The sequence below is a fragment of the Triticum urartu genome, chromosome 5A, assembly GCF_056163025.1.
Source record: "Triticum urartu cultivar PI428250 chromosome 5A, HENAU_Tu73, whole genome shotgun sequence".
In the NCBI taxonomy this organism is placed as follows: domain Eukaryota; kingdom Viridiplantae; phylum Streptophyta; class Magnoliopsida; order Poales; family Poaceae; genus Triticum; species Triticum urartu.
Genome location: NC_141877.1, coordinates 517678036 through 517704142, shown reverse-complemented (window position 1 = coordinate 517704142; position 26107 = coordinate 517678036). Strand labels below are relative to the sequence as shown.

At 42.9% G+C, this 26107-nt stretch overlaps 2 protein-coding genes across 2 annotated transcripts; one reads left to right on the top strand and one right to left on the bottom strand.

Annotated features, from left to right (window-relative positions):
• The first annotated feature begins 22708 nt into the window (after window positions 1-22708).
• On the top strand, window positions 22709-24131 carry LOC147972385 (HVA22-like protein i). Its single transcript, XM_087523054.1, has 5 exons — window positions 22709-22839; window positions 23128-23168; window positions 23304-23402; window positions 23492-23612; window positions 23732-24131. The coding sequence occupies exons 2-5, from the start codon at window positions 23137-23139 to the stop codon at window positions 23954-23956; spliced, it is 477 nt and encodes a 158-aa protein (XP_087379180.1). The 5' UTR covers window positions 22709-22839; window positions 23128-23136; the 3' UTR covers window positions 23957-24131.
• A 287-nt stretch (window positions 24132-24418) lies between these two features.
• On the bottom strand, window positions 24419-26107 carry LOC147972384 (uncharacterized). Its single transcript, XM_087523053.1, has one exon. The coding sequence runs from the start codon at window positions 26074-26076 to the stop codon at window positions 25384-25386; it is 693 nt and encodes a 230-aa protein (XP_087379179.1). The 5' UTR covers window positions 26077-26107; the 3' UTR covers window positions 24419-25383.

Below are 26107 nucleotides of genomic sequence, written 5' to 3'. Positions count from 1 at the left end.
ATTTCAATCAAATCATCGGAATCATAGTTACTTATAGATTCATGCATATCGGTCATTCTTTCAATAAATTCTTTGACGTAGACATTATGAGCATAGTTTTCATAGCAATATGTAAGTATGTCCAAATTTTTCAGATTCATAGAGAGTAATATCATACTTTTCAATCAAAGAAGAAACTTCATAAGCACCCTTAAAAGCAACAAATTCTTCAATTTGTTCGATATCGTAGTAACTATAAACACCCTTTGCATAAGAAAATAAGATTTCATTTTCATTAAACTCACATAGGTAGGGAAGGTGTTTTTTAGGGTTCTTAGAGCAACAAGTAAAATCACAAATTTCACAAAGATTCCAAGCATAACATAGCAATCTATTTATTTGATCCCATAAGAGTTTCCCTTTTCCAGACAAACGGTGACGCACAAAATGAGCATGCTCATCTAAAGATTTCCCATCAACTAGGCTAGTTGGGGTTTCAGCATGAGCGCATAAGGACCAAAGATGATCCAAGTAGAACACTTTAAGTGGATCCATATCAATAGATTTTTAGCGAGCAAAGATGCAAGCAAATAGAAGGCACGTGGAAACACAAACAAAAAGACATACGGGAAGAGGGCGAAGAAAAGGAAAAGGTGAAGTGGGGGAGAGGAAAATGAGAGGCAAATGGCAAATAATGTAACGCGAGGGGTAAGAGTTTGTGATGGGTACTAGGTATGTCTTGACTTGTGCGTAGATCTCCCCGGCAACGGCGCCAGAAATCCTTCTTGCTACCTCTTGAGCACTGTGTTGGTTTTTCCTTGAAGAGCAAAGGGTAATGCAGCAAAGTAGCGTAAGTATTTCCCTCAGTTTTTGAGAACCAAGGTATCAATCCAGTAGGAGACTGCACGCAAGTCCCTCGTACCTACACAAATAAATAAGAACCTCGCAACCAACGTGATAAAGGGGTTGTCAATCCCTTCACGGTCACTTACGAGAGTGAGATCTGAGAGAGATAATAATAATAAGATAAATAATTTTGGTATTTTTATGATATAGATTGAAAGTAAAGATTGCAAAATAAAATAGAATGGAAACTTATATGATAAAAGATAGATCTGGGGGCCATAGGTTTCACTAGTGGCTTCTCTCAAGATAGCATAAGTATTACGGTGGATGAATAAATTACTGTCGAGCAATTGATAGTAAAGTGAATAATTATGAGAATATCTAGGCATGATCATGTATATAGGCATCACGTCCGCGACAAGTAGACCGAAACGATTCTGCATCTACTACTATTACTCCACACATCGACCGCTATCCAGCATGCATCTAGAGTATTAAGTTCATAAGAACAGAGTAATGCAATAGGCAAGATGACATGATGTAGAGGGATAAACTCAAGCAATATGATATAAACCCCATCTTTTTATCCTCGATGGCAACAATACAATACGTGCCTTGCTGCCCCTGCTGTCACTAGGAAAGGACACCGCAAGATTGAACCCAAAGCTAAGCACTTCTCCCATTGCAAGAAATATCAATCTAGTAGGCCAAACCAAACTGATAATTCGAAGAGACTTGCAAAGATAACCAATCATACATAAAAGATTTCAGAGAAGAATCAAATATTATTCATAGGTAACTTGATCATAAACCCACAATTCATCGGATCTCGATAAACACATCGTAAAAAGAGTTACATCAAATAGATCTCCAAGAAGGTCGAGGAGAACATTGTATTGAGATCCAAAGAGAGAGAAGAAGCCATCTAGCTAATAACTATGGACCCGAAGGTCTGTGGTAAACTACTCACACATCATCGGAGAGGCTATGGTGTTGATGTAGAAGCCCTCCGTGATCGATTCCCCCTCTGGCGGAGCTCCGGAAAAGGCCCCAAGATGGGATCTCTAGGGTACGGAAGGTTGCGGTGGTGGAAATAGGGTTTCGTGGTGCTCCTGGATGTTTTCGGGGTATATGGACATATATAGGAGGAAGAAGTAGGTGGGTGGAGCTACGAGGGGCCCACGAGGGCGGGGGGCGTGCCCAGGGGGGTAGACGCACCTCCCTGCCTCGTGGCCTCCTCGTTGATTTCTTGACGTCTACTCCAAGTCCCCTGGATCACGTTTGTTCCAAAAATAACTCTCCCGCAGGTTTCATTTCGTTTGGATTCCGTTTGATATTCCTTTTCTGCGAAACACTGAAATAGGCAAAAAACAACAATTTGCACTGGGCCTTGGGTTAGTAGGTTAGTCCCAAAAATAATATAAAAGTGTATAAATAAGCCCATTAACATCCAAAACAGATAATATAATAGCATGGAACAATCAAATATTATAGATATGTTGGAGACGTATCACGGAGGAACACCTTGTGGGCTATCAAACCTCACAACGTAACTGGGTGATTATCAAGATGCTCTACAGGTGTCTCCGATGGTGTTTGTTGAGTTGGCATAGATCGAGATTAGGATTTGTCACTCCGATTATCGGAGAGGTATCTCTGGGCCCTCTTGGTAATGCACATCACTATAAGCCTTGCAATCAATGTGACTAATGAGTTAGTTGCAGGATGTTGCATTACGGAATGAGTAAATAGACTTTCCGGTAACGAGATTGAACAAGGTATGATGATACCGACGATCGAATCTCGGGCAAGTAACATACCGATGACAAAGGGAACATCGTATGTTGTTATGCGGTTTGACCGACAAAGATCTTCATAGAATATGTAGGAGCCAATATGAGCATCCAGGTTCCTTTATTGGTTATTAACCGAAGATGTGTCTCGGTCATGTCTACATAGTTCTCGAACCCATAGGGTCGCACGCTTAATGTTCGATGACGATTTGTATTATGAGTTATGTGATTTGATGTACCGAAGATTGTTCGGAGTCCCAGATGAGATCATGAACATGACGAGGAGTCTCGAAATGGTAGAGACGTAAAGATCGATATATTGGAAGGCTATATTCGGACATCGGAAAGCTTTCGAGTGATTCGGGTATTTTTCGGAGTACCGGAGAGTTACGGGAATTCGCCGGGGGAAGTAGTTGGCCTTAATGGGCCATACGGGAAAGGAGAGAAGGGCCTAAAGGGTTGGCCGTGCGCCCCCCATGGCAAGTCCGAATTGGACTAGGGAGGGGGCGGCGCCCCCTCTTTCCTTCTCCCTCTCCTTTCCTTCCTTCTTCTCCTACTTGGACTAGGAAAGGGGGAAACCTACTCCTACTAGGAGTAGGAATCCCCCCTTTGGGCGCGCCCCTTGTGGCCGGCCCTCCTCCTCCTCCCCTCTTTTATATACGGGGGAGGGGGCACCCCATAGACACACAAGTTGATTTCTTAGCCTTCTGCGGTGCCCCCTCCACAGATTTCCACCTCGGTCATATTGTCGTAGTGCTTAGGCGAAGCCCTGTGTAGTAACTTCATCATCACCGTCAACACGCTGTCGTGCTGACGAAACTCTCCCTCGGCCTCAGCTGGATCTAGAGTTCGAGGGACGTCACCGAGCTGAACGTGTGCAGATCGCGGACGTGTCTTACGTTCGCTACTTGATCGATTGAATCGCGAAGACGTTCGGCTACATCAACCACGTTACTCAATGCTTCCGCTTTCGTTCTACGAGGGTACGTAGACACACTCTCCCCTCTTGTTGCTATGCATCTCCTAGATAGATCTTGCGTGATCGTAGGAATTTTTTTTGAAATACTGCATTCCCTAACAGTGGCATCCGAGCCAGGTCTATGCGTAGATGTTATTTGCACGAGTAGAACACAAAGAGTTGTGGGCGATAATAGTCATACTACTTACCAGCATGTCATACTTTGATTCGGTGGTATTGTTGGATAAAGCGGCCCAGACCGACATTACATGACCGCGTTCATGAGACTGGTTCTACCGACGTGCTTCGCACATAGGTGGCTAGTGGGTGTCTATTTCTCCAACTTTAGTTGAATCGAGTGTGACTACGACCGGTCCTTGTTGAAGGTTAAAAGAGCACACTTGACAAAAAATCATTGTGGTTTTGATGCGTAGGTAAGAACTGTTCTTGCTATAAGCCCGTAGCAGCCACGTAAAACTTGCAACAACAAAGTAGAGGATGTCTAACTTGTTTTTGCCGGGCATGTTGTGATGTGATATGGTCAAGACGTGATGAGATATAAATTGTTGTATGAGATGATCATGTTTTGTTAAAGTTATCGGCAACTGGCAGGAGCCTTATGGTTGTCTCTTTATTGCATAAGATGCAAGCGCCATATAATTGCTTTACTTTATCGCTATGCGATAGCAATAGTTGCAAAAGCAATAGTTGGCGAGACGACCATGTGACGACACATTGATAAAGATCAAGATGATGGAGATCATGGTGTCATGCCGGTGACGATGGAGATCATGATAGTACTTTGGAGATGGAGATCAAAGGCACAAGATTATGATGGCCATATCATGTCACATATTTTGATTGCATGTGATGTTTATCTTTTATGCATCCTATTTTGCTTAGTATGACGGTAGCATTATGAGATGATCCCTTACTAAAATTTCAAGGTATAAGTGTTCTTCCTGAGTATGAACCGTTGCGACAGTTCGTTGTGCCGAGACACCACATGATGATCGGGTGTGATAAGTTCTATGTTCACATACAACGGGTGCAAGCCAGTTTTGCACACGCATAATACTCTAGTTAAACTTGACGAGCCTAGCATATGCAGATATGGCCTCGGATCACTGAGACCGAAAGGTCGAGCGTGAATCATATAGTAGATATGATCAACGTAGTGATGTTCACCATTGAAAACTACTCCATCTCACGTGATGATCGGACATGGTTTAATTGATGTGGATCACGTGATCACTTAGATGATTAGAGGGATGTCTATCTAAGTGGGAGTTCTTAAGTAATATGATTAATTGCACTTTAATTTATCATGAACTTAGTACCTGATAGTATTTTGCATGTCTATGTTGTTGTAGATCAATAGCTCGCATATAGCTCCCCTATTTTATTTTTGATACGTTCCTAGAGAAAAATAAGTTGAAATATGTTAGTAGCAATGATGCGGACTAGCTCCGTGATCTGAGGATTATCCTCATTGCTGCACAAAAGTATTATGTCCTTGATGCACCGCTAGGTGACAGACCTATTGCAGGAGCAGATGCAGACGTTATCAACATTTGGTAAGCTCGGTATGATGACTACTTGATAGTTTAGTGCACCATGCTTTGCGGCTTAGAACTGGGACTTTAAAACGTTTTGAACGACACGGAGCATATAAGATGTTTCAAGTGCTGAAATTTGTATTTCAGACTCATGCCCGAGTCGAGAGGTATGAGACCTCTGACAAGTATTTTGCCTAAAGATGGAGGAGAATAGCTCAACCAGTAAGCATGTGCTCAGAATGTCTGAGTACTACAATCGCTTGAATCAAGTGAGAGTTAATCTTCTAGATAAGATAGTGATTGACAAAGTTCTCTAGTCACTATCACCAAGTTACTAGAACTTCGTGATGAACTATAATATGCAAGGGATGAACAAGACAATTCCCGAGCTCTTCGCGATGCTGAAATCGACGAAGGTAGAAATCAAGAAAAGCATCAAGTGTTGATGGTTGACAAGACCACTAGTTTCAAGTAAAAGGGCAAGGGAAAGAAAGGGAACTTGAAGAAGAATGGAAAGTAAGTTACCACTCCCATCAAGAAGCCCAAAACTAGACCCAAGCCTGAAATTGAGTGCTTCCACTGCAAAGGAAATGATCACTGGAAGTGGAACTGCCCTAGATACTTGGCGGATAAGAAGGATGGCAAAGTGAACAAAGGTATATTTGATATACATGTTATTGATGTGTACTTTACTAGTGTTTATAGAAACCCCTTCGTATTTGATACTGGTTCAGTTGCTAAGAGTAGTAACTTGAAACGGGAGTTGCAAAATAAACAAAGACTAGTTGAGGGCAAGGTGATGATATGAGTTGGAAGTGATTCCAAGGTTGATAAGATCACCATCACACACTCCCTTTACCTTCGGGATTAGTGTTGAACCTAAATTAAATGTTATTTGGTGTTTGCGTTGAGCATAAATATGATTGGATCATGTCTATTGCAATACGGTTATTCATTTAAGTCAAAGAATAATTGTTGTTCTATTTACATGAATAAAACCTTCTATGGTCATACACTCAATATAAATGGTTTATTGAATCTCGATCGTAGTGACACAAATATTCATAATATTGAAGCCAAAATATGCAAAGTTAATAATGATAGTGCAACTTATATGTGGCACTGCCGTTTAGGTCATATTGGTGTAAAGCGCATGAAGAAACTCCATGTTGATGGACTTTTGGAATCACTTGATTATGAATCACTTGATGCTTGTGAACCATGCGTCATAGGCAAGATGACTAAAACTCCGTTCTCTGGAACAATGGAGCAAGCCATTGACTTATTGGAAATAATACATACCGATGTATGGGGTTCGATAAGTGTTGAGGTTCGTGGTGGGTATCATTATTTTCTGACCTTCACAGATGATTTGAGAAGATATGGGTATATCTACTTAATGAAACATAAGTCTGAAACATTTGGAAAGTTAAAAAAATCAGAGTGAAGTGGAAAATCATCATAACAAGAAAATAAAGTTTCTACGATCTAATCGCGGAGGCGAATATTTGAGTTACGAGTTTGGTCTACATTTGAAACAATGTGAAATAGTTTCGCAACTCACACCACCTGGAACACCACAGCATAATGGTGTGTCCGAACGTCGTAATCGCACTTTATTGGATATGGTGCGATCTATGATGTCTCTTACCGATTTACCACTATCGTTTTGGGGTTATGAATTAGAGACAGCTGCATTCACGTTAAATAGGGCACCATCTAAATCCGTTGAGACGACACCGTATGAACTATGGTTTGGCAAGAAACCAAAGCTGTCATTTCTTAAATTTTGGGGTTGCGATGCTTATGGGAAAAGGTTTCATGCTAATAAGCTCGAACCCAAATCGGAAAAGTGTGTCTTCATAGGACACCCAAAAGAAACTGTTGGGTACACCTTCTATCACAGATCCGAAGGCAAGATATTTTTTTGCTAAGAATGGATCCTTTGTAGAGAAGGAGTTTCTCTCGAAAGAAGTGAGTGGGAGGAAAGTAGAACTTGATGAGGTAACTGTACTTGCTCCCTTATTGGAAAGTAGTTCATCACAGAAATCAGTTTCAGTGATTCCTACACCAGTAAATGAGGAAGCTAATGATGATGATCATGAAACTTCTGATCAAGTTACTACCAAACCTCGTAGGTCAACCAGAGTAAGATCCGCACCAGAGTGGTACGGTAATCATGTTCTGTAGGTCATGTTACTTGATCATGACGAACCTACAAACTATGAGGAAGCGATGATGAGCTCAGATTCCGCAAAATGGCTTGAGGCCATGAAATCTGAGATGGGATCCATGTATAAGAACAAAGTATGGACTTTGGTTGACTTGCCCGATGATCGGCAAGCCATTGAGAATAAATGGATCTTCAAGAGGAAGACAGACACTGATAGTAGTGTTACTATCTACAAAGCTCGAATTGTCGCAAAAAAGGCTTTTGACAAGTTCAAGGTGTTGACTACGATGAGATTTTTTCACTCGTAGCATTGCTTAAGTTTGTCCGAATCATGTTAGCAATTGCCACATTTTATGAAATCTGGCAAATGGATGTCAAAACTGCATTCCTTAATGGATTTCTTAAAGAAGAGTTGTATATGATACAACAAGAAGGTTTTATCAATCCTAAAGGTGCTAACAAAGTGTGCAAGCTCCAGTGATCCATCTATGGACTGGTGCAAGCATCTCGGAGTTGGAATATACGCTTTGATGAGTTGATAAAAGCATATAGTTTTATACAGACTTGCGGTGAAGTCTGTATTTACAAGAAAGTGAGTGGGAGCACTACATCATTTCTGATAAGTATATGTGAATGACATATTGTTGATCGGAAATAATGTAGAATTTTCTGGAAAGCATAAAGGTGTATTTGAAAGGAGTTTTTTCAAAGGAAAACCTCGGTGAAGCTGCTTACATATTGAGCATCAAGATCTATAGAGATAGATCAAGATGCTTGATATATTTTTCCAATGAGTACATACCTTGACAAGATTTTGAAATAGTTCAAAATGGAACAACCAAAGAAGAAGTTCTTGCCTGTGTTGCAAGGTGTGAAGTTGAGTAAAGACTCAAAAACCGACCACGTCAGAAAATAGAAAGAGAATGAAAAGTCATTCCCCATGGCTCAGCCATAGGTTCTATGAAGTACGCTATGTTGTGTACCAGATCTATTATGTACCTCACCAAGAGTTTGGCAAGAGGGTACAATAGTGATTGATACGTCTCCAACGTATCTATAATTTTTTATTGCTCCATGCTATATTATCTACGGTTTTGGGCAATATTGGGCTTTATTATCCACTTTTATATTATTTTTGGGACTAACCTATTAACCGGAGGCCCAGCCACCAGATTTGCTGTTTTATGCCTATTTCAGTGTTTCGAAGAAAAGGAATATCAAACGGAGTCGAAACGGAACGAAATCAACTGGAGAAGTTATTTTTGGAATGAAAGCCACCGGATAGATTTGGACTCCACGTCAGGAGATACGGGAGGTGCTCACGAGGGTGGGGGGCGCCCCCCCTAGGGCGCGCCCCCTGCCTCGTGGGGCCCCCGTGGCTCCTCCGACGTACTTCCTGCACCCATATATATCGTCGTACCCTAAAACTTCCGGAACGAACAATAGATCGGGAGTTCCGCCGCCAGAAGCCTCCGTAGCCACCAAAAACCAATCTAGACCCATTTCGGCACCCTGTCGGAGGGGGCAATCCCTCTCCGGTGGCCATCTTCATCATCCCGGTGCTCTCCATGACGAGGAGGGAGTAGTTCTCCCTCGGGCCTGAGGGTATGTACCAGTAGCTATGTGTTTGATCTCTCTCTCTCTCGTGTTCTTGATTTGGCACGATCTTGATGTATCGCGAGCTTTGTTATTATAGTTGGATCCTATGTTTCTCCTCCCCCTCTTCTCTCTTGTAATGAATTGAGTTTTCCCTTTGAAGTAATCTTATCGAATTGAGTCTTTAAAGATTTGAGAACACTTGATGTATGTCTTGCCGTGGATATCTGTGGTGACAATGGGATATCACGTGATTCACTTGATGTATGTTTTGGTGACCAACTTGCGGGTTCCGCCCATGAACCTATGCATAGGGGTTGGCACACGTTTTCGTCATGATTCTCCGGTAGAAACTTTGGGGCACTCTTTGAGGTTCTATGTGTTGGTTGAATAGATGAATCTGAGATTGTGTGACGCATATCGTATAATCATACCCACAGATACTTGAGGTGACATTGGAGTATCTAGGTGACATTAGGGTTTTGGTTGATTTGTGTCTTAAGGTGTTATTCTAGTACGAACTCTAGGGCTGTTTGTGACACTTATAGCAATAGCCCAACGGATTGATTGGAAAGAATAACTTTGAGGTGGTTTCGTACCCTACCACAATCTCTTCGTTCGTTCTCCACTATTAGTGACTTTGGAGTGACTCTTTGTTGCATGTTGAGGGATAGTTTTATGATCCAATTATGTTAGTATTGTTGAGAGGACTTACACTAGCGAAAGTATGAACCCTAGGCCTTGTTTACTATCATTGCAATACCGTTTGTGCCCACTTTTATCATTAGTTACCTTGCTATTTTTATATTTTCAGATTACAAATACCTTTATCTACCATCCATATACCACTTGTATCACCATCTCTTCACCGAACTAGTGCACCTATACAATTTACCATTGTATTGGGTGAGTTGGGGACACAAGAGACTCTTTGTTATTTGGTTGCAGGGTTGCTTGAGAGAGACCATCTTCATCCTACGCCTCCTACGGATTGATAAACCTTAGGTCATCCACTTGAGGGAAATTTGCTACTGTCTTACAAACCTCTGCACTTGGAGGCCCAACAACGTCTACAAGAAGAAGGTTGTGTAGTAGACATCAAGCTCTTTTCTGGCGCCGTTGCCGGGGAGGTTAGCGCTTGAAGGTATATCTTTAGATCTTGCAATCGAGTCTTTTAGTTTCTTGTTTTAGCACTAGTTTAGTTTATAAAAGAAAATTACTAAAAAAGGAATTGAGTTTGTGTCACACGCTTCACCTTTTTGATATCTTTCGTGAGTATGATGGAAAGGATAATTGTGCTCAAGTGCTAGAAGAAGAAATCTATAAAATGTTTGGCACAAAATATTTGAATGATGAGCATGATTGCAATGTTGTTAGTATGAATTCCTAGAATATCCATGACACTAATGATGATTGCACTAGTTATGATGAAAATGTCTCCTATAACATGTCAATTTTTGTGGAGTGCATTGGGTTTGTAAGTACACACCAAATAGGGAAGATAGATATTGCATGAGGCATAAGTACTTAGAAACTAAATTGTTGCAAGAAAGGCTAGATGATTGTGCTGAAAATTTAAATTTTCTTGGCCGTACTTGTGGACTTTGCAATGAAAGTGGTCATTTAATTATCTGATGCAAATTGTTTCATGATCTAATCGTGTCCAAAAATTGTCATGACTTGATTTCCCTTGCACACTATAATGAACTTAGTTTGCTTATGGGCTATGAAGAAATGAAACGTATAACCAACTATCTTCCGGAATTTGCCCGTTATAAACTTCTTGGTTTTGATCTAGAGGAAATTTATATGTATTGTGCGGTGAATTGTATTGAAAATCCTTATATTGCCAACTACATAAAGAAAAGAAAACAAATAGAAGATGAAGAGAATACTAATGAAAGGGAAGAGGCTTCCCTATAACCTCCTATTATTTCTTATGATGAATCAGGTAACGAGGAGGAGCCTCCTATTCAACCAATCTCATTAATAAGGAGCCCCAAAAAGAGGATTGAACCCACACATGATGTGGTGAAGAAGAAGAAAAGAAAAAGGAAGAGAGGTAAAAAGATATCTCCCCCAAATAGTGCTGCTCCTATTAATATTGTGCCTTATGAAAATATAATTGTGGAAGATAATGATACTTCTTATGATCTTGAAAATCTTTTTGGCACTTACTTGGACGAATATGATAATTGCTATACTATTGGTGCTATTCATACAATTAATGATGAGAGTGATTATGCTTATGATATGAAAAGGCCCAAACTTGGGGATGCTATGTTTGATGAAGATGATGTTTTTGAGAATATATTTTCTGCAATTAATGTTTGTCCCAAGCTTGGGGATGCTATGTTTATTAATGGTGATATTTTTAGTCTTCCAAGTTTTGATATGCAAAGTTGTTATGATAAGAACAAAGTTGCTACTTATGATGACTATTGTGATGAAACTTATGCTATAAAGAGTAGTGATGATTATATTTATAAAACTTGTCATGATTATGAGTACCCTTTCTCTGATCATTACTCTTTTAATGTGGAAACAATTTATAGTATTCAAGTCTCTTATGATACTCCCACTATTCCGACTGAGAAGAAATTTGCTTATGTGGAGAGTAGTAAAAATTCTATGCTTGTAGATCATGAAAAGAATGATTTAGGTGCTGGTTATATTGTTGAATTCATTCATGATGCTACTGAAAATTATTATGAGGGAGGAACATATGCTTGTAGGAATTGCAATAATATCAAGTTTCCTCTCTATGTGCGTAAAGTTTTGAAGTTATGCTTGTTTTGCCTTCCTATGCTAGTTGATTCTTGTTTCCATAAGTTGTTTGCTCAAAAAATCCCTATTCATAGGAAGTGTGTTAGACTTAAATGTGCTAGTCATATTCTTCATGATGCTTTCTTTATGTTACGATTCTTATCTTTTATATGAGCATCATTGAAATCATCGTGCCTAGCTAGGGGCGTTAAACGATAGTGCTTGTTGGGAGGCAACCCAATTTTATTTTTTATTCCTTGATTTTTGCTCCTGTTTAGTAATAAATAATTCATCTAGACTCTGTTTAGATGTTGTTTTATGCTTTTAATTAGTGTTTTTGCCAAGTAGAACCTTTGGGAAGACTTGGGGAAAGTCTTGTTGATCATGCTGTCAAAAACAGAAACTTTAGTGCTCACGAGAATTGCTGCCATTTTTATTTGGAAAGTGATATTTAGTTAATTATTTTTGCAAGATGATTAATAGATAAATTACTCAGGTACAGCAATTTATTTGAGAATTTTATGAGTTCCAGAAGTATACGTTTGATCCAGATTACTACAGACTGTTCTGTTTTTGACAGATTCTGTTTTCGATGTGTTGTTTGCTTATTTTGATGAATCTATGGCTAGTAAAATAGTTTATAAACCATAGATAAGTTGGAATACAGTAGATTTAACACCAATATAAATAAATAATGAGTTCATTACAGTACCTTGAAGTGGAGATTTATTTTCTTATACTAACGGAGCTTACGAGTTTTCTACTTTAAGTTTTGTGTTGTGAAGTTTTCAAGTTTTGGGCAAGGATTCGATGGACTATGGAACAAGGAGTGGTAAGAGCCTAAGCTTGGGGATGCCCAAGGCACCCCAAGGTAATATTCAAGGACAACCAAGAGCCTAAGCTTGGGGATGCCCCGGAAGGCATCCCCTCCTTCGTCTTCGTTCATCGGAAACTTTACTTGGAGCTATATTTTTATTCGCCACATGATATGTGTTTTGCTTGGAGCATCAATTTATTTTGTTAGGATTTGCTTGCTGTTATTTATAACAATGCTTTGAATCTTTTATTTCAATAAAAGTGGCATTGATAGCCTTTACTATGCCCATTTTAGAAGTCCACATGTTGCTCTTTGAAAACAGAAAGTTTACCGCTGTTGCAATAATTCCCTAGAAAAGTCAGAATGTGATAAAATGTTGAAACCTTTTGAATATTAAGCTCTGATAAATTTACTACAGTGGGAATTTTCTTTCATAATTTTTGGAGCTAGGGAAGTATGGATGTTGCAGCATTCTTTACAGACTATCCTGTTTAGGAAGATTGCTGTTTTGTTTGCATTGTTTGCATATGTTGGCTTCTTTAATGATTCTATTTGAGGATAGGACTATTAAATATGCAGATGCATTTAGTATGCAATGTTGAATAATAATTTTAGTGATTTGCTACAGTAGAGTATGATAAGGTTTTTGCAATGGTTTATACTAACTTATCTCACGAGTCCTTGTTGAGTTTTGTGTGGATGAAGTTTTTGAGATTTAGGGAGACCGTGATATGAGAGGAATTAAGGAGACACAAAAGCTCAAGCTTGGGGATGCCCAAGGCACCCCAAGATAATATTTCAAGAAGTCTCAAGCGCCTAAGCTTGGGGATGCCCCTGTTGGCATCCCACCTTTCTTCTTCAACAAACTATCGGTTAGTATCGGTTGATCCTAAGTTTTTGCTTCTTCACATGATGTTTGATATTCTTAGATGTCATTTTATTTAGTTTTGCTTGCTGTTTAAATAGAATACCAAGATCTGAAATTATTAAATGTTATAGAGTCTTCACATAGTTGCATAATTATTCGACTACTCATTGATGTTCACTTATATCTTCCAGAGTAGTTTGTCGTTTGCTCTAGTGCTTCACTTATATATTTTAGAGCATGGTGGTAGTTTTATTTTGAAGAAATAGATGAACTCTCATGCTTCACTTATATTATTTTGAGAGTCTTAATAGCATGGTAATTTACTAAAATCCTAATATGCTAGGTATTCAAGAATAATAAAATTCTCTTATGAGTGTGTTGAATACTATGAGAAGTTTGATGCTTGATAATTGTTTTGAGATATGGAGATGGTGATATTAGAGTCATGCTAGTTGAGTAGCTGTGAATTTGAGAAATACTTGTGTTGAAGTTTGTGATTCCCGTAGCATGCACGTATGGTGAACCGTTATGTGATGAAGTCGGAGCATGATTTATTTATTGATTGTCTTCCTTATGAGTGGCGGTCGGGGACGAGCGGTGGTCTTTTCCTACCAATCTATCCCCCTAGGAGCATGCGTGTAGTACTTTGTTTCGATAACTAATAGATTTGTGCAATAAGTATGTGAGTTCTTTATGACTAATGTTGAGTCCATGGATTATACGCACTCTCACCCTTCCACCATTGCTAGCCTCTCTAGTACCGCGCAACTTTCGCCGATACCATACACCCACCATATACCTTCCTCAAAACAGCCACCATACCTACCTATTATGGCATTTCCATAGCCATTCCGAGATATATTGCCATGCAACTTTCCACCATTCCGTTTATTATGACACACTTCATCATTGTCATATTGCTTTGCATGATCATGTAGTTGACATCGTATTTGTGGCAAGGCCACCGTTCATAATTCTTTCATACATGTCACTCATGCATCATTGCACATCCCGGTACACCGCCGGAGGCATTCATATAGAGTCATATCTTGTTCTAAGTATCGAGTTGTAATTCTTGAGTTGTAAGTAAATAAAAGTGTGATGATCATCATTATTAGAGCATTGTCCCAGTGAGGAAAGGATGATGGAGACTATGATTCCCCCACAAGTCGGGATGAGACTCCGGACGAAATAAAAAAGAGAGAGAAAGGCCATAAAAAAGGGCCATAAAAAGAGAAGGCCCCAAAAAAAGAGAAAGGCCATAAAAAGAGAAGACCAAATAAAAAAAGAGAAAAAGAGAGAAGGGGCAATGCTACTATCCTTTTACCACACTCGTGCTTCAAAGTAGCACCATGATCTTCATGATAGAGAGTCTCCTATGTTGTCACTTTCATATACTAGTGGGAATCTTTCATTATAGAACTTGGCTTGTATATTCCAATGATGGGCTTCCTCAAAATGCCCTAGGTCTTCGTGAGCAAGCGAGTTGGATGCACACCCACTAGTTTCTTTTGTTGAGCTTTCATATACTTATAGCTCTAGTGCATCCGTTGCATGGCAATCCCTACTCACTCACATTGATATCTATTGATGGGCATCTCCATAGCCCGTTGATACGCCTAGTCGATGTGAGACTATCTTCTCCTTTTTGTCTTCTCCACAACCACCATTCTATTCCACCTATAGTGCTATGTCCACGGCTCACGCTCATATATTGCATGAAGATTGAAAAAGTTTGAGAACATCAAAAGTATGAAACAATTGCTTGGCTTGTCATCGGGGTTGTGCATGATTTATATATTTTGTGTGGTGAAGATAGAGCATAGCCAGACTATATGATTTTGTAGGGATAGCTTTCTTTGGCCATGATATTTTGAGAAGACATAATTGCTTTATTAGTATGCTTGAAGTATTATTATTTTTATGTCAATATGAACTTTTGTCTTGAATCTTTCGGATCTGAATATTCATATCACAAGTAAGAAGAATTACATTGAAATTATGCCAACTAGCATTCCACATCAAAAATTATCTTTTTATCATTTACCAACTCGAGGACGAGCAGGAATTAAGCTTGGGGATGCTTGATACGTCTCCAACGTATCTATAATTTTTTATTGCTCCATGCTATATTATCTACTGTTTTGGGCAATATTGGGCTTTATTGTCCACTTTTATATTATTTTTGGGACTAACCTATTAACCGGAGGCCCAGCCCAAATTTGCTGTTTTATGCCTATTTCAATGTTTCGAAGAAAAGGAATATCAAACGGAGTCAAAACGGAACGAAATCAACTGGAGAAGTTATTTTTGGAGCGAAAGCCACCGGATAGACTTGGACTCCACGTCAGGAGATACAGGAGGTGCTCACGAGGGTGGGGGGCGCCCCCCCTAGGGCGCGCCCCTGCCTCGTGGGCCCCCCGTGGCTCCTCCGACGTACTTCCTGCACCCATATATCTCGTCGTACCCTAAAACTTCCGGAATGAACAATAGATCGGGAGTTCCGCCGCCAGAAGCCTCCGTAGCCACCGAAAACCAATCTAGACCCATTCCGGCACCCTGCCGGAGGGGGCAATCCCTCTCCGGTGGCCATCTTCATCATCCCGGTGCTCTCCATGACGAGGAGGGGGTAGTTCTCCCTCAGGGCTGAGGGTATGTACCAGTAGCTATGTGTTTGATCTCTCTCTCTCTCATGTTCTTGATTTGGCACGATCTTGATGTATCGCGAGCTTTGCTATTATAGTTGGATCCTATGTTTCTCCTCCGCCTCTTCTCTCTTGTAATGAATTGAGTTTCCCCTTTGAAGTAATCTTATCGGATTGAGTCTTTAAAGATTTGAGAACACTTGATGTATGTCTTGCTGTGGATATCTGTGGTGACAATGGGATATCACGTGATTCACTCGATGTATGTTTCGGTGACCAACTTGCGGGTTCCGCCCATGAACCTATGCATAGGGGTTGGCACACGTTTTCATCGTGATTCTCTGGTAGAAACTTTGGTGCACTCTTTGAGGTTCTATGTGTTGGTTGAATAGATGAATCTGAGATTGTGTGACGCATATTATATAATCATACCCATGGATACTTGAGGTGACATTGGAGTATCTAGGTGACATTAGGGTTTTGGTTGATTTGTGTCTTAAGGTGTTATTCTAGTACGAACTCTAGTGCTGTTTGTGACACTTATAGGAATAGCCCAACGGATTGATTGGAAAGAATAACTTTGAGGTGGTTTCGTACCCTACCATAATCTCTTCGTTCGTTCTCCGCTATTAGTGACTTTGGAGTGACTCTTTGTTGCATGTTGAGGGATAGTTTTATGATCCAATTATGTTAGTATTGTTGAGAGGACTTACACTAGCGAAAGTATGAACCCTAGGCCTTGTTTACTATCATTGCAATACCATTTGTGCCCACTTTTATCATTAGTTACCTTGCTGTTTTTATATTTTCAGATTACAAATACCTTTATCTATCATCCATATACCACTTGTATCACCATCTCTTCGCCGAACTAGTGCACCTATACAATTTACCATTGTATTGGGTGTGTTGGGGACACAAGAGACTCTTTGTTATTTAGTTGCAGGGTTGCTTGAGAGAGCCCATCTTCATCCTAGGCCTCCTACGGATTGACAAACCTTAGGTCATCCACTTGAGGGAAATTTGCTACTGTCCTATAAACCTCTGCACTTGGAGGCCCAACAACGTCTACAAGAAGAAGGTTGTGTAGCAGACATCAGTAATCCAGGAGTGGATCACTGGACATCGGTCAAAAATATCCTTAGTGGAATAAGGATATTTTTCTCGATTATGGAGGTGACAAAAAGTTCGTCGTAAAGAGTTACGTTGATGCAAGCTTTGACACCGATCTGGATGACTCTAAGTCTCGATCTAGATACATATTGATAGTGGGAGCGATTAGCTAAAGTAGCTGTGTGCAGAGCATTGTAGACATAGAAAATTTGCAAAATACATACGGCTCTGAATATGGCAGACCCGTTGACTAAACTTCTCTCACAAAGCAAAACATGATCACTCTTTGGGTGTTAATCACATAGCGTTGTGAACTAGATTATTGACTCTAGTAAACCCTTTGGGTATTAGTCACATGGAGATGTGAACTAATCACATAAAGATGTGAACTATTGGTGTTAAATCACATGGCGATGTGAACTAGATTATTGACTCTAGTGCAAGTGGGAGACTGAAGGAAATATGCTCTGGAGGCAATAATAAAGTTGTTATTTATATTTCCTTATATCATGATAAATGTTTATTATTCATGCTAGAATTGTATTAACCAGAAACTTAGTACATGTGTGAATACACAGACAAAACAGAGTGTCCCTAGTAAGCCTCTACTTGACTAGCTCGTTAACCAAAGATGGTTATGTTTCCTGACCATAGACATGTGTTGTCATTTGATGAACGGGATCACATCATTAGAGAATGATGTGATGGACAAGACCCATCCATTAGCTTAGCATAATGATCGTTTAGTTTTATTGCTATTGCTTTCTTCATGACTTATACATGTTCCTTTGACTATGAGATTATGCAACTCCCGAATACCGAGGAACACCTTGTGTGCTATCAAACGTCACAACATAACTGAGTGATTATAAAGATGCTCTATAGGTGTCTCTGATGGTGTTTGTTGAGTTGGCATAGATCGAGATTAGGATTTGTCACTCCGATTGTCGGAGAGGTATCTCTGAGCCGTCTCGGTAATGCACATCACTATAAGCCTTGCAAGCAATGTGACTAATGAGTTAGATGCGGGATGTTGCATTACGGAACGAGTAAATAGACTTGCCGGTAACAAGATTGAACTAGGTATGATGATACCGATGATCGAATCTCGGGAAAGTAACATACCGATGACAAAGGGAACAATGTATGTTATTATGCGGTTTGATCAATAAAGATCTTCGTAGAATATGTAGGAGCCAATATGAGCATCCAGGCCGCTATTGGTTATTGACCAGAGATGTGTCTCGGTCATGTCTACATAGTTCTCGAACCCGTAGGGTCCGCACGCTTAACGTTCGATGACGATTTGTATTATGAGTTATGTGATTTGATGTACCGAAGATTGTTCGAAGTTCCGGATGAGATCACGGACATGTCAAGGAGTCTCGAAATGGTCGAGACGTAAATATCGATATATTGGAAGGCTATATTCGGACATCGGAAAGGTTCCGAGTGATTCGGGTATTTTTCGGAGTACCGGAGAGTTATGGGAATTCGCCGGGGGAAGTAGTGGGCCTTAATGGGCCATACGGGAAAGGAGAGAAGGGCCTAAAGGGTTGGCCGCGTGCCACCCCCCCCCCATGGCAAGTACGAATTGGACTAGGGAGGGGGCGGCGCCCCCCTCTTTCCTTCTCCCTCTCCTCTCCTTCCTTCTTCTCCTACTTGGACTAGGAAAGGGGGAAACCTACTCCTACTAGGAGTAGGAATCCCTCCTTTGGGCGCCCCTTGTGGCCGGCCCTCCTCCTCCTCCCCTCCTTTATATACGGGAGAGGGGGCACCCCATAGACACACAAGTTAATTTCTTAGCCGTGTGTGGTACCCCCTCCACAGATTTCCACCCCGGTCATATTGTCGTAGTGCTTAGGGGAAGCCCTACGTCGGTAACTTCATCATCACCATCAACACGTCGTCATGCTGACGAAACTCTCCTTCGGCCTCAGCTAGATCTAGAGTTCGAGGGACGTCACCGAGTTGAACGTGTGCAGATCGCGGAGGTGCCGTGCGTTCGGTTGGATCGCGAAGACGTTTGACTACATCAACCGCGTTACTCAATGCTTCCGCTTTCGTTCTACGAGGGCACGTAGACACACTATGCCCTCTCGTTAATATGCATCTCCTAAATAGATCTTGCGTGATCGTAGGAATTTTTTGAAATACTGTGTTCCCCAACAGTCACAACTCGAAGGGAACACTATTTTCCTAGTCCAAGCTTGCTAACCATAACAAATTCTTCGCAAATGTGCTAAACCCAGGGGGGCGGTGCCCCCTCTTATTTCTGTTATTGCAAGTAGCAACTCACGGTATGAGAAATGAAGAAACCGTCACTTAGTTTCTAAAATATAAATCCTCTCTTTGTTTTGTGGTAGTAAAGAGTGAATTTAGGCCATGTAAAAAGAAATTATTCCCGAATTAAATCGTGGCATTCCTCGTTGAGGTACCGAGCTTGGAGATAGCAGCGGCACCGGACTCAACGCTGGCCAACGATGCCCAGAAGTTATACAGTGTGTGGGGCGCGGACTTGCAAGGTGGCATTAACCCCTTGGGCCTATGGGTGCTCGCCTCGTACAAGCTGGAGGCGAGAGCGCTGATCTTCTTCCAGGCGTTCAAGGCCACACGCAACATCAACGACACCAAGCTAGTGGTCCTTATGTGCTTCGACCCCACCAGGTAATGGCATCGCAAAGGGTAAGATATCCCAGAGAAGCCTGATATGCTACCATTCAACATTTCCTCATGCTATACAAGTTCAGAAAGTGTTGTTTCTTGCTTTCTTCTCTCCATTTTCCTTCGTAGATTGACGGGTCGGTCGTTGAGATCTTTGGGGAAGGAGGGAGGACTTGCAGCCTCTCTTGGGTCTCTCCGACGCTTGCCCGCGGCAATGAGGCACGCATTCACATCTTCAACAACGGAAAGGCGAACATCAAGGTGTCGCAACTCGAAGGGAACACTACTTTCCTAGTCCAAGCCCGCTCACCAAAACAAATTATTCGCAAATGTGCTAAACCCGGGGGGCAGTGCCCCCCTCCTATTTCTATTCTATTTCTATTGTTGCAAGTAGCAACTCATGATGCAGGAAATAAAGAAACCATCACTTATTTTCTGAAATAAAATTATCTCTTTGTTTTATGGAACTAAAGAGCGAATATTACTTAGGCCATGTAAAAATAAATTGTTCTCGAATTTAAGATTGGCATTCCTCGTTGAACTATAGTTTGTCATTTCTACCTGGGAAAAAAGAGCTATTTTTGTCCTAATCTTACAGGTTGGCAATTCTGTCATGGTGCACCTGGGAACTCATATGCCATCTCAACTAGAAACACGTATGAGTTCAAACGTCAATTTGCTCCAAATTCTTCACAATAAAATAAGAATTTGCAAATTATTGAAACCTGCATTTTGTCATCTCTGTATGCTCAACAACCATAGCAACACCGTGATTTTGCGTAGTACCTTTTTTCCCTCATAATATTTGAAGACACCTGATCCATGTAGCTTCACACTAACATGCATGTATGCACTGCTGCCATGTTTTTTGAACTGTGTATATCATCGTCGTTTATACATATGGTTGTATAGTTTAGTCAAACCAAAAGATTTTCATTTGTATCGTGATCACCAAAGTATTTGGGTGATATTTTTTGGCCATTCCGAGGAAGGTTTCACTCAACCCAAGCGGGAGGCAGCTGAGATAGTGGCCAGTCGAGGAGGTCGAGACGCTCAGGGGGAAATCCTGACAGGTTGGTCAAGCAGCAAGAACATGTAAAGATCGGGTTACAAACGTCACATGTATCTCTTTTTTGAGTCCATCTGCTTCTACTCCGTAAATTTCGCTACCTTTGTCATGTGCTCTAATCTCAACTCATCATCATACATTCTGCTTCATTAACTAAAAAGAATAAGATCCATTAACTAAAAAGGATAAGATTCATCGTCATGTGCATATTGGCCATGCATGTAGGCCTCAAATGTTCCAACTGAACTGATGTGATTGGATTGATAAAAAACTTCAAAGGATTCTTCCCAGGCTAGGGGAGGGGGGGGGGGGGGGGTGGCCCCCCTATATACGTGCAGCCCCACAACTGGTACCGGAGTCATGACTCCAAGTGGTGTGGACATTTTGCCTCTTCCAAGCTGGAGGAAAGAATGACGGTCTTCTTCCGGGTGTTAAAGGCAACGCGCAACATCAGTAACACCAAGCTAGTCAGTCGTCCTTGTGCGTTCCGACCCCACCAGGGAATGTCATCTTCTGATTCTCATTTGTCCTTAAATTCATAATCCCACGCATGCAACATACACAAATTAGTTAGTGTTGATTTGACGTTGGGCTTGTTTGTTCGGTGTAGGTCGTCTCTGAACCAGAACATATACAAGACGACCTTTGCAGGTTTTGTTGATGCTAACATCGCAAATGGCAAGATATCCCAGAGAAGCTTTGTATGCTACCATTCAACATGTCCTTGTGCTATACAAGTTCAGAAAGTGTTGTTTCTTACTTTCTTCTCTCAATTTTCCTTGGTGGATTGACGGGTCGGTCGTCGAGAGCTTTGGGAAAGGAGGGAGGACCTGCAGCCTCTCTTGGGTCTCTCCGGCGCTTGCCCGCGGTGATGAGGCACGCATTCACATCTTCAACAACAGAAAGACAGACATCAAGGTGTCGCAACTTGGAGGGAACACTATTTTCCTAGTCCAGGCCCGCTCACCAAAACAAATTATTCGCAAATGTGCTAAACTCGGGGGGGCGGTGCTAAACAATGGCTTCTTCTGATTCTCATTTGTCCCTAAATTCATCGTCTCACGCATTTAGCATACACAAATTAGCTAGCGTTGATTTGACTTTGGGCTTCTTTGCGTACAGGTCATCTCAACCATAACCTGTACAAGCCGACCTATGCAGGTTTTGTTGATACTGACATCACAAATGGCGAGATATCCCTGAGAAGCATGGTATACTACCGACGCTCACCTGCGGCGATGAGATGTGCATTCATGTCTTCAACAACGGAAACGCAGACACGAAGGTGTGGCAACTCAATGGAAACACTATTTTCCTAATCTAGGCTCGCTCTCCAAAACAAATTCTTCACCCGGGGGGGGGGGGGGGGGGGGGGACCGCCTCCCTCCTATTTTCTACTGTTGCAAGTAGCAACTCACGGCGCGGAAAATGAAGAAACCGCCACTTAGTTTCTAAAATATATATTCTATATTTAAGCTTTTGCATTCATAGTCATTTCTACCTGCAAAAAAAAAAAGCCAGTCATTTCTGTCCTAATCCTACAGCCTGGCCATTCTGTCATGGCGCACCTGGGCACTCATATGCCACCTCAACTGCAAACCCGTATGAGTTCAAACCTGAAATTGCTCCAAATTCTTCATCACCAAAAAAAAAAAAAGAATTTGCTCCAAATTTTAGCTGCACGAATGGAGGGTCTCTGTTTTGGTGTGAAAATTAGAAGGGAGGATTCACGCGCCCGTGGCCGTGCTCGTTTTAGCCCATCTATCTATCTGCCGCTTCGGTTGTAACCGCCTCCCCGGAGCCCAATGGCGCGAAACGACGGGGCGGTTGGACGCACGCGCATCCATCTCCACCTCCACCTCCAGCGCAACCGCTTCCCCCCACCCTGCGCATATTCAAACCACGCCCCCTTCGCCATTGCCCTCTCCCTTCCAGTTCATCCACGATTCCAATCCTCCCCGACCTCGAACGAGACCAGCCGCTAATCCACAAGGTAATCGTCACTCCTCGTTTGTTTCGCTGCACATTCGTCGGTCGGTCGATGTTCCAATGCTTGCTTGCCTAATGCCTCCTCCGATCAAGCTCTGTACGAATCGCATCCAGATTCCATCGCATTTTCTCCCATTGTTCACTTTAAGCTCACTGCGCATCAGATTCATTTGATCAGCACGGTTCATTTCTGTTCGGCGACATGAATGGACGATCATTCTCTGTCTCTGCATTATCTTTCCCTCATCAAGAACGGTAAATCTCTGAACATTGCGATTTCTCGGCTTTGCAGTTAGAGACGATGGCGTTATCACTCATCACCAGATTGCTAACGTGAGTAGCAGCACCCACGTTGCCTTCAAGCCCTTCAATTAATTCGCAAAATTGATGGCAAAAGTCCATTATAATTCGCTTTAATTTGCTCTTCCATCAAAATAATACAGTGATTCTCTTTGCTCTTGCGCGCAGCCTGGCTCTGGGTTACGCGTACCCGGCGTACGCTTGCTACAAGATGCTGGAAGTGCACCCTCCGCAGATCGAGCAATTGCTTTTCTGGTGCCAGTACTGGTATGTATATAAGCACATTGGCATCGACATGTACTGCATTGTTTTTCAGTGTCATTCTTCTCTCTGAATCTCTGTTGCTGTCGCTGCAGGATTCTCGTGGCGACGCTGACGGTCGTCGAGAGGTTCGCGGACTGGATAGTGTCGTGGCTGCCAATGTACGGCGAGGCGAAGCTGCTGCTCGTCCTCTACCTCTGGCACCCCGGCACACGGGTAAGCAGTCGACCAGACACCCGGAGCCTGAGAGATGATCAACATTCAGATACACTTGATTCGGTATGTCTGTATGTGGCCAATTCTGAATCTGAAACTTACTGGTGTTCGGGTTTCAGGGTGCGGGGCACGTGTACGATGGCCTCCTCCGTCCGCTGGTGGCGAGGCACGAGCACGACATCGACCGGAGCCTGCTGGAGCTGAGGGCCAGGGCGAGGGACATGACGGCGTCGCAACTCAAGGCGGTGGTTGCCGTCGGACAGGCGTGGCTCGTCGAGGCTGCCCGGTGTGTTTCGTCGCAGCTGCAGGCCGCGAGATCAGAGCGGGCAGGCGCCGCTCATTGACGAGTAGGTAGCTGCTCGCCAGCCACAACACTGTCTGTCGTAGTCGATGTTTATACTCTAGAAAGATGCTGTACTTAAGAATACCTGTTATGGTTTTATTTCAAATTTAAACTAAAACCATGACAGATATTTTGAAACGGAGAGAGTAAAAATTATACATGAGTTGCCGCTACAATGCAAGAAACTGTTGATGTTGATAGGCTTTCTCATCCCACGGAGACCTGGCCGCCGTCAATCATCTCCAAGCCTCTCACCACCGCCGGAGGGCGTCGCCGGACAAGGCCCCCTTGGCGCTGGTGGCAGCGGGGAGGATCTTTCCACAGGGGAATTCAATCAGTGGCGCAGTCAGCCTAGAAAATCAGTGGGGTCATTGCTAATTTTCTAAAAAAAATTCATCACAATGTACAATAATTGTACATTGTTTTAGGCAGTTTTTCTGAAAAGCTGTGGTGTGGTGTGGGGTCAGCTGAAACGCCACTGAGTTCAATGCAGCGGGGTTGGCCAATTGCGCTGGATTGGGGCTGGTGGCAGTGAGGGATGTCCGTTCGCCGGTCGGGGGGCGGCGGCCATGGGCCGCAGTGCCCAGGTCTCTGGAGACAGGGCCCTAAATGGTCGCACGCTTGACTTGGCCCAGATTTGGCGTACATCGTATTGGGTGTCCTAGTTTAGTCTAGTTCTAGGATGGTCCGTGTCTTGCTTGGGGCTGCGAGGTGATGGCATTGCCACATTGCAGGAATAATGTCCTCTTCAACCTATCTCCGTTTCGGTGGTGTGCCTTTGCGGCAGTGGAGAGTGTGTGGAGGTGTGTTGTCGATGGATCTTCTTGAATCCGACCGGCTTTTGGTCTCCAGTTGATCTTTCAGCATTAGCGTTCAGGGTCTTTGGAGTATCTACGGGTTTTTCGACGTCTTGATATCCGAGGCAACGATTGGCAACATATCTTAACATCCCAGAGCTGACGGATCGGACAACACACACCCACCACTGACAATTCGCATCCCACAACAGCTCACATCTGTTGGCCGTCACATTGGGCCGTGCTTGTCAGTTGCAGAAGCCGAGGCTGTTGCGGCGTTCTGGGCGAGTTAGCGAAGGTTTACAACTTACAAGGGACCTGTGATCCTAGAAACTGATTGTGTGACTCTTGGGAAGGAGCTTGTCCCTGAAGCCCAAAATCGATCGCTATGTTACCCTCTGATGGTAGACATAAAAAGGATACTGTAAGAGTTGTCAATCCATCACATAAACGTGGTGGGAAGGAAGTGTAATGTACTCTCGCGCATGAGCTTGCAGCGTTGGCGAGGAGAACACGAGACTACTTGATGACCGCAAAGGTTTCCCGTAGCCTCCATCAGCTTATGACGTCTGAATAATATAAACACACCCGAGTTTCATACTCATGGTCCTAAAATAACAACTATCACATCTCAAAATATATGGCATCTAACCCTGTCTCGCAAAAGATATATGGCATCTAACTCCGTCAGCGCCTGGGCGAACCCCTGGTCCTCGCCCCAGAAATCCGCCGCGCCTCGCCTGAGCCTCCCGGCAATCTCGGCGAACTCCTCCACGAAGCGCGTGGCCGCGGGGCCCTGGACCTGTGCCTGGGCCCTCGCCGCGGCCATTTGCTCCGCCGGGGACGAGGCGACGTGGGGCATCTCCTTGAACACGTGCTCGATGTAGTCCACCGCCCCCAGGCAGACGATGTCAACCGTCTCCGCCGTGGCCACCGTGCCGAGGCACGTGTGCCGCAGGCGCCGCGCGCCGGAGGCGATCTCCTCGGCCTCGGCGCGCCTGGCGTCGTACCACGCGGCCTGGCCACGCAGGGCGTCTGCCAGCGGCTGCTCGCCGGCGAACAGGGCGGCGCCGCGCCTGCACTCGTCCCCGTCCGCCGCCAGGACGTTGACGACGTCGAGGGTGCTGTCCTCGAGGCTCTCGGACCAATCCAGCTTCACGAAGGCGTCGTCGTAGGTTGGACATTCCATCTCCCCAAGGGACCTCGTCACCTCTGAACGTAAGAGGGGCAGCTTCTCCTCGTAGTCTGGATCGACAACACCTTGGTCCACCATGGACGTGAAGTACGACTTCTCCTCGGCCATCATCCCCATGTTCATCACCATGGCCACCTACTCAACGATGGATTTCTCTCTG

Bases quoted from the DNA above. Each gene is read 5' to 3' on its own strand.
- LOC147972384 (XM_087523053.1), bottom strand. From the start codon at position 26,076: ATGGTGATGAACATGGGGATGATGGCCGAGGAGAAGTCGTACTTCACG.
- LOC147972385 (XM_087523054.1), top strand. From the start codon at position 23,137: ATGGCGTTATCACTCATCACCAGATTGCTAAC. The intron at 23,169-23,303 runs GTGAGTAGCAGC...TCTTGCGCGCAG, and splicing joins CTCATCACCAGATTGCTAAC to CCTGGCTCTGGGTTACGCGT. The intron at 23,403-23,491 runs GTATGTATATAA...CTGTCGCTGCAG, and splicing joins CTTTTCTGGTGCCAGTACTG to GATTCTCGTGGCGACGCTGA.